General features: G+C 42.4%; 1 protein-coding gene and 1 long non-coding RNA gene across 2 annotated transcripts; one reads left to right on the top strand and one right to left on the bottom strand.

Annotated features, from left to right (window-relative positions):
* Positions 1 to 1841: 1841 nt before the first annotated feature.
* On the bottom strand, positions 1842 to 4187 carry LOC118980138 (uncharacterized). The gene is made up of 2 exons (XR_005065057.1): positions 3788 to 4187; positions 1842 to 2319 (listed from the first exon to the last, which is right to left on the bottom strand). It is a non-coding gene; the product is annotated as an uncharacterized LOC118980138 (long non-coding RNA).
* A 270-nt stretch (positions 4188 to 4457) lies between these two features.
* On the top strand, positions 4458 to 8756 carry HSPA5 (heat shock protein family A (Hsp70) member 5). Its single transcript, XM_037036533.1, has 9 exons — positions 4458 to 4562; positions 4647 to 4859; positions 4954 to 5185; positions 5548 to 5685; positions 5994 to 6106; positions 6196 to 6586; positions 6715 to 6952; positions 7260 to 7427; positions 7870 to 8756. Exons 2-9 carry the CDS (start codon positions 4738 to 4740, stop codon positions 8430 to 8432), a joined length of 1965 nt encoding a protein of 654 aa, XP_036892428.1. The 5' UTR covers positions 4458 to 4562; positions 4647 to 4737; the 3' UTR covers positions 8433 to 8756.
* Positions 8757 to 8883: the final 127 nt, after the last annotated feature.

Raw genomic sequence — 8883 nt, 5'->3', positions numbered from 1 at the left:
GGGAAGAGGTAGCGGGCAGACTTATTTTCATTGTATACTGTACCCTTTGAACTTTATACCGTGTACATAAATTTCCTGCTTTAGAGATTTAAGATATATAGTATCAACTATTATCACACAAATTCTATAGAGATAGTTCTTTATACTTAGATTATTTTACTTCCAAGGAAAATTTAAGACAGAAAAGTTAAAGCTAACATCTTATGTATAAAAATGCTTTACAATTGGTCAACTATGTGAAACATAACAACAGCCTTATGAGGAAGCAGAATTATATCCGTTTTATAGGAGACATTAAGTGACTTGCTCTTAATCACAGCTAAGCAAGTAACAGAACTGGAGCTCAGGTTTTATGCTTCCAAACCCCATGGTCTTTAGTCTCTATCACACTATCTGACACAGCATATCCTCCTAATGCCTTCCACCAAAAATATATATATACATAGAGAACAAAAAATACTTACTATTTTTCATTTTTGTGAAGGAAAGGGAAGTGAAAGTTCTCTATTAATTATAAAATTATTACTCTGGCTGGTATGCTTCAGTGGATCAAGTGCGAGCCTGCAAACCAAAGGGTTGCCCGTTCGATTCCCAGTCAGGGCACATGCCTGGGTTGTGGGCCAGGTCCTCAGTTCAGGGTGTGTGAGAGGTAACTGATTGATGTATCTCTCCCACCTCGATGTTTCTCTCCCTTTTTCTCCCTCCCTCCCCCTCTCTCTAAAAGTAAATTAAAAAATAAATAAAAATAAATAAAATTATCTTTTTAAAAGTGAAGACAAAAAAAACTTATTGCATAGCACATTACACTTCCAGAAGTGCCAAAAATAAATAAATAAGAACTTCCAGGTGTCAGGGAGACACTTTTGTTCTACTCCAGTGTTGTTCAACAAAGGTTAAAAATTATTCCCAGCCTTGGGTCCTGGCTGGCGTAGCTCAGTGGATTGAGCGCAGGCCTGCGAACCAGATGATCGAGGTTCAATTCCCAGTCAGGGCACATGCCTGGGTTGCAGGCCGGTTCCTTGGAGGCTACCTACTAGCAGGGGACACACAAAAGGCAACCATACATTGATGTTTCTCTCCCTCTCTCCTTCCCCTCTAAAGATAAATAAACAAATAAAATCTTTAAAAAAATTATTCCTAGCCTTTTAATAAAAAAGGCATCTATGTGGCCAATTTAAGAGAGTAATTAGATGCAGCACTTTTTAAAAAGATTTTCTTTATTTATCTTTAGAGGGGAAAAGGAGAGAGGGAGAGAAATATCAATGTATGGTTGCCTCTCATACATCCCCTGCTGGGAACTGGCCTGCAACTCAGGCATGTACCCTGACTGGGAATCGAACCGCGATCCTGTGCTTTGCAGGCCCGCGCGCAACCACTGAGCTACACCAGCCAGGGTAGGTGCAGCACTTTTAAAAGCATTTCCAAAAGTCTTTGTCAAATTCAACTTATCATCAGTTACTATTCATTGAAAAAAATCTTGAAAATTGGTTCACAAGAGGCTTTTAATTTTTTTCAGTTACAGCTTTCTTTCAGTATTATTTTGTATTGGTTTCAGGTGTACATCACATTAGTTAGATGACCATACACTTTACAAAATGTTCCCCCCAATATTTCCAGTAAGGAGGCAGTTTTCTTGAAGAGCTTTTGATTTTCTTCTCATTGTATTAATACAATGATATGATTAATAATATTTCCACTATTTCACAATTTTCCAAGCATTTTCACATACAGTATCTCATGTGATCCTGGCAAAAGGCCACTAAAACAGGCTGGACAAAAATCCCTAACATTCAATTGATGATGAAACGGAAGCTCTGGAAGGTTGGTTTTTTCCAAGGTCATGTGTCTTATCTCTTAGTTGAATATTCTCTCCCACAAAGTATATGGAAAATTCTCAAGTATCAGGGTCTAAACATTCAACTTGTCCTTTACCTTGTCATAGGCCTTTTCCTTTATCTCTCTGACTTTCATTCCCTTTCATAAAGGAAGATTTAGCAGCTAAGTGACATCCAATCCTAATCAGTCCTAACTCTGCTTAGCTTCGTGAGATTAGCTGGGAAATAGAAATTTATTTTCATACTTATGGGAGCACTGGATAAAATCTACACATCTACAACCCATTCTCAAAATATTTGCAAACTATGTAACTATTCTTTATCTTAAAACAAATACCTTATAAACCTGAAGCTCAGGATGACAATTTAGAGTACAGAAATTAAAAACCAAACTGCCAAGGCTCAAACTTGGCTCCATATCTTCTCAACTGTGTGATCTTCTGGGCAATTTTCTTTACTTCTTGGGGCTTCAGATTCCTTAGCTCTAAAATAGGCATTAAAAATGCTTTCATAAGGATTAAAAGATATATGGCACATAAAGCATTTAGCTTAGTGTCTAGCATTTACTTAAATATTGATAACTTGGCATTGATACTTCAGCAAACTAGATTCACACATTTTCCTATTCAAGCCATAAAAATATACTCTAGAAACTTTAGAAAATACTATAATATATATCTAATATATTACAACCACCAATATACCCAATTCCCTTCAGAAGTTAGCCAGGTATTACTTTTCTAAATTTTAGAAAAAGGAGAGATGCAAAAGGTTACTCCATCAATCAAAGATGAGGCTGAAATTTAAAGCTTTGATTTTAATGGAGGTGGACTGTGGCATCTACAGAGGAAATTTGCTTGAGTTGATAGGAAGCTGTAATGTGGCTGAATGGTGATTTCTGTCTTGATAATAGACTGATGCGACCTAAAGAAGGGTCAGTGTTACTGCAGTATTACAAGCCCTGTTGAAAGAGATGGATGATGCAACTTCAATAGTAAGAATGGAATGAACTCTGAGTCACCAGTACAACCTTTGAAGAGCACTAAAGGAGAGAGAATTCTGGAGTACTGACTCCTACGCTCGGCATCTTAGTGAACTGTGTGTAAGATGCTTCAATGCTATGTGGACACAGTACTGCTTATACCCATGAATCTCAAAAACACATTTAGTGGGCAAATACTGGAGTCATCAGTTTCTGACCGCGATAATGTCCCACGTATTTTCTGAGAATATTTTATATCAGACCTTTGGATTGTCCCTAGTAGGTCCTCCAAAAACATCTGGTGAATTAATTTATTTCTAGAAATTGTTAAGAGCACGGGCTAGGGACCCATGCTGACTTGGCTATCAATCCTAACTCCATCCCCTCATAGACACAGACACAGCACGGTGATACCAGAGGGAAAGGGGAGTGAGAGGAGGTAGAAGAGAATATGGGGTAATAAACGGTGTTGGAAGACTCGACTTGGGGTGGTGAACAGACAGTACAATGCACAGATGATGTATTATAGAATTGTACAAATCTGTTTGGAAAAATGGAAATGCCAAATACTGAACTGTAAGGACTGAATGACAAAGGAAACAGAACTAAACTTAGCACACAGTAAACATGAAGTAAATAGTAACCTGTATTATTTTTTGCTACAGGTTGTTATACACGACTAAGGCGTTATCAAGTCTCAATGTACCAAAAGCGTTTAAGCACAATCAGACAGAGTGAGGGCAGAAAGGTATCGAGAATAAAGGATGGGGGAGGTCTTGTAAATGATAACCTGAGCCACAAAGGGAAAGGATAGACAGAAGAAGACAAGGAGTAGTACACTAGAAAACTGACACATTCCAGGAAGGGAGCGAAGGCATCAGGAAGCTCTTCAAGGCGCCAGTTGCCACAATGGAGAGGGGATTCAGGGATATGAGACAATTACTTTGGCCAGGCTTGTCCTATGACTTACCATGGGGTATGGCAATGTGGAGAGACCTGGTATAGCCAAAGATAGCTGGGCAGAGGGTACGGGGCGACACACTGGCTAGGAGGAGCGGCCAGGCAGTGCCCAGACCAAGTCCCCGACTCGAGAGCTGCAGGCCGGTGAACAAGAGGCTTTAAGGCTTGAACACCTAGTGACTATGAAGGACAGATAAATTCTTTTGAGGCGGTCATAGCACCCGGGCGGAGACCTGCTGCATGAGACGGGATGGAGGCCGGGAGAAGGATGACCCGCTTCCTGCTTCGGGATGAGGGACAGAGGAGGGGCAGACGGGAAGTGGACAAGCAAAAAACTCAGGTCCCACCGCCCAAGGAGGGAAGCAGACACCCGACCCCGGCCCCAAAGGGCGCAGCGTGGAGGAGGGACCTCAGCGGTAACCGGCAGAAACAGCCTCCGGGTGAGAGTTCGTAAGAGGGACGGACAGCAGCAGAGCCACAGAGTCCATCGTACGGGGGCGGATGTTGCCTCCCATTGGTGGTTGTTGCGCGCGACCAACAACCAATGAGTCAGGCTGGGAGGTGAAACGGTGACGTTAGTTGCGGAGGAAGCTGCTTCGAATCGGCAGCGGCCAGCTTGGTGGCCTGGACCAATCAGAGACCTCCAACTAGCAGCGACTTGGCCAATCGACGGCCTCCACGACAGGACTGGGGGGAGGGTATATAAACGGAGTCAGGGGACCGCGCGGTAGACACTGGTCAGACTTCACAGGGAAATTGAGTTTGGTGTTTCCTGAGCGTGAGAGGTAAGCGCCGCGGCCTGCTTTTTTCAGACTTGCCATCGCTTTGTCGGCTGCTCCTCTTGACCCCAGTCCCTGTGTCACTCTCAGGTTGGTAACCTTGGTGCGTTCTCGTGTTTCGGGCCTGTGGCTGGATTGCTAGCGACGCCTGGCCTGCCTGTTGACCGACAGCGACGTCAAGATGAAGCTCTCCCTGGTGGCTGCGGTGCTGCTGCTGTTCGGCGCGGCGCGGGCCGAGGAGGATGATAAGAAAGAGGACGTGGGCACGGTGGTCGGCATAGACCTGGGGACCACCTACTCCTGGTGAGTGGGGTTTGTGGAAAGGGGAGAACGGGGCGTGGCTCTGGGCCGAGATGAGAATGGCTGTGCTGATTCTTCCGTTCGGTTTTTCCGCCAGCGTCGGGGTGTTTAAGAATGGCCGCGTGGAGATCATCGCCAACGATCAGGGCAACCGTATCACGCCGTCCTATGTGGCCTTCACTCCCGAAGGGGAGCGTCTGATCGGCGATGCAGCCAAGAACCAGCTCACCTCCAACCCCGAGAACACGGTCTTCGACGCCAAGCGGCTCATCGGCCGCACTTGGAATGACCCGTCTGTGCAGCAGGACATCAAGTTCTTGCCTTTCAAGGTTCGACTGGGTTTTTTCACCAGATAGGACGTGGGTGGTAGGACCTTCTCAACTGAAGGTTGAGAAGTTATAGGAAAACAGTGTTGACTACAAAAAAGGATAGAGACGTAGAATATGTAATAATTTTTAATCATTCTGATGTGTCATAAAACTTACTAAAGTTGTCACAAATTTCACACATAACTACTCTGTCCAGTAGTTTAGGATTGAGGGACGTATTCCTGGTCAATATTCAGCTCCAAGGGATCAAATTATCTTCACTTCACCAAACTGAGTGAAGAAGATTCTCATACGGCTTTGCTTTTGTTAAAAACTTGAAGTGTTCTTCTGTGTCTGCAAATAATAAAAATTCTTTAAAATAGGTGGTTGAAAAGAAAACTAAACCATACATTCAAGTTGATATTGGAGGTGGCCAGACAAAGACATTTGCTCCTGAAGAAATATCCGCTATGGTTCTCACTAAAATGAAGGAAACCGCTGAGGCTTATTTGGGAAAGAAGGTAAGTGTCTCCAGAATAGTGTTAAGTAATTTTATTATTGCCAGGATTGACTGAGTTATATAAATGCCCTCATTGTTTTAATAATTTGAATCTGAATGACATCCATGCCTCCTATCAGTTTTAATTACTTGTATAATTTCCTGTAGGCCACACAGAATGCTAGGGACTTTTCCCTGGTACAAAACTATATATATATTATGCCCATCTTACAAATAAGCTGGCTTAGAAACTAAAGTAGTGGTTTGACTATAACTTCCGATAAAGCGCTATGATAAAATACACTTAGTTACCTTTTATTATCCTTTTAGGTTACCCATGCAGTTGTTACTGTACCAGCCTATTTCAATGATGCCCAACGCCAGGCAACCAAAGATGCTGGAACTATTGCTGGATTGAATGTCATGAGGATCATAAATGAGCCGTAAGTATTACATTGAAAGGTATGGCATACTTCCTAAGTAAGGAAAATGTAAACTTAATGGAACTTTTTTTTTCTTATTCTCCTAACAGCACAGCAGCTGCTATTGCTTATGGCCTGGATAAGAGGGAAGGGGAGAAGAACATCCTGGTGTTTGACCTGGGTGGTGGAACCTTTGATGTGTCTCTTCTCACCATTGACAATGGTGTCTTTGAAGTTGTGGCCACTAATGGTGATACTCATCTGGGTGGAGAAGACTTTGACCAGCGTGTCATGGAACACTTCATTAAGCTCTACAAAAAGAAGACTGGTAAAGACGTTCGGAAGGACAACAGAGCTGTGCAGAAACTCCGACGAGAGGTAGAAAAGGCCAAACGGGCCCTGTCTTCTCAACATCAAGCAAGAATTGAAATTGAGTCCTTTTATGAAGGAGAAGACTTCTCTGAGACCCTGACTCGCGCTAAATTTGAAGAGCTAAACATGGTATGTTTCTTGTTTCTTTGCTTTGCTAATGAGATTCTCTTGTGTTTGGGGCATTGCCTTTAGAAGTCTGGACAGTATCTCAGTATAGCAGGCATCATCATCACAGTAATTAATGTCTCTTTTTCTAGGACCTCTTCCGTTCTACCATGAAGCCTGTCCAGAAAGTGCTGGAAGATTCTGATTTGAAGAAATCTGATATTGATGAAATTGTTCTTGTTGGTGGCTCTACTCGAATCCCAAAGATTCAGCAACTGGTTAAGGAGTTCTTCAATGGCAAGGAGCCATCCCGTGGCATAAACCCAGATGAAGCTGTAGCGTATGGTGCTGCTGTCCAGGCTGGTGTGCTCTCTGGCGATCAAGATACAGGTAGGTCAATGTCACAAGCATCTTCCACATTGCTTCAGCAGCTTGATGGGAAGAATATAATTAGCTGTTGCTTTAGAAAGCAATAAAACATGAACAACAAGGTCACACAGATAATAAAGGGTACAGGGAGGCGGGCAAGACATGGTAGTTTCAAGGTCCCTTGCAGTGTTTAATTCTGAACTGGTTTTGCATAGCACCTAACCAGATAGCAAGGTGGAGAAGGTAAAGTTGCATTGTTCATGGGGAGATTGCTTGGTAGTGCTCTTATGACTCTTCAATTAGAACTACCTCTGTGTTACCTTTGCAGGTGATCTGGTATTGCTTGATGTATGTCCCCTAACGCTTGGTATTGAAACTGTGGGAGGTGTCATGACCAAACTGATTCCTAGGAACACTGTGGTGCCCACCAAGAAGTCACAGATCTTCTCTACAGCCTCTGATAATCAGCCAACTGTTACAATCAAGGTTTATGAAGGTAATTGAGTACATTTGTTAGTGCCATGGTGTGTGTGTAAACAGCATGACTTCTTGCTTAATATACTCTATCAAAAAGACCGGGGAAATAAGCTGCTTTTTTCAGTAGTGGGTCTCTCTTTTGACTAGAGTTGAGTTTGGTATAGTCAGCATTAAAATCCAGATCTTATTCAGGTATTGTAGTACTTCTCATTAAAAATAATTTTTGAGCTAGCTCTAGAATACAAGAACAAAAGGGTTCATGTAAAGTAAGTGAAATTCAGTTGAGTTCTAGTTACTTTAACTCACTGTTAGTCTCATTTGTTGCTCCTTGCAGATCAGTGACCCACTTCTAGCCTGATGAGTGTGCCCTAGCCACTGTAGGCTCTAACAGACTGAAGTGGAGGGATGGAGGTGTACTCTTTTTCAGTAACTATAACAAGGTTTTTGTATACAACTTCTAGGTGAACGGCCCCTGACGAAAGACAATCACCTTCTGGGAACTTTTGATCTGACTGGAATTCCTCCTGCTCCCCGTGGGGTCCCACAGATTGAAGTCACCTTTGAGATAGATGTGAATGGCATTCTCCGAGTGACAGCCGAAGACAAAGGTACAGGCAACAAAAATAAGATCACAATTACAAATGACCAAAATCGCCTGACACCTGAAGAAATTGAAAGGATGGTTAATGATGCAGAGAAGTTTGCTGAAGAAGACAAAAAGCTCAAGGAGCGTATTGATACGAGAAATGAATTGGAGAGTTATGCCTATTCTCTAAAGAATCAGATTGGAGATAAAGAAAAGCTGGGAGGTAAACTTTCCTCTGAAGATAAGGAGACCATGGAAAAAGCTGTAGAGGAAAAGATTGAATGGCTGGAAAGTCACCAAGATGCTGACATTGAAGATTTCAAAGCTAAAAAGAAGGAACTAGAAGAAATCGTGCAGCCAATTATCAGCAAACTATATGGAAGTGCAGGCCCTCCCCCAACTGGCGAAGAGGAATCAGCAGACAAAGATGAGTTGTAGACACTGCTTTGCCAGTGCTAAGATATTGTAAATACTGGACTCAGGAACTTTCGTTAGGAGAAAATTGAGAGAACTTAAGTCTCTAATGTGATTGGAATCTTCACCTTGGAGTGGAGTTGAAAATGCTATAGCCCAAGTGGCTGTTTACTGCTTTTCATTAGCAGTTGCTCAAAAGTCTTGGGGTGGGGGGAGAGGAGAAATTGGCTATCTCATGCGCGTTCACCATGGAAATGTTCTATTTAACAATTGGGTCATGTGCATCCGGTGTAGGAACTTTATTTTCTACCATAAGTGACACCAATAAATGTTTGTTATTTACACTGGTCTAACTTTTGTGATAAGCTTTCTAATTAAGACATTTTAAGATTAAATTCTTATGGGAGGTGGGGTTTTTAGGTAAGCAAACATTTTTATTCAATACTCTTGAGAACTTTTAAGAAAAAGGGGTAGG

This window comes from Sturnira hondurensis, unplaced genomic scaffold (genome assembly GCF_014824575.4).
Source record: "Sturnira hondurensis isolate 20B ecotype Veracruz unplaced genomic scaffold, ASM1482457v3 Scaffold0022908, whole genome shotgun sequence".
Lineage (NCBI taxonomy): Eukaryota > Metazoa > Chordata > Mammalia > Chiroptera > Phyllostomidae > Sturnira > Sturnira hondurensis.
This window is presented reverse-complemented; position numbering and strand designations above follow the sequence as displayed.

Coding starts and splice junctions, on each gene's coding strand:
- HSPA5 (XM_037036533.1), top strand. CDS start 4,738: ATGAAGCTCTCCCTGGTGGCTGCGGTGCTGCTGCTGTTCGGCGCGGCG. Junction 5,186..5,547: donor TCAAGTTCTTGCCTTTCAAG/GTTCGACTGGGT, acceptor TCTTTAAAATAG/GTGGTTGAAAAGAAAACTAA. Junction 5,686..5,993: donor AGGCTTATTTGGGAAAGAAG/GTAAGTGTCTCC, acceptor TTATCCTTTTAG/GTTACCCATGCAGTTGTTAC.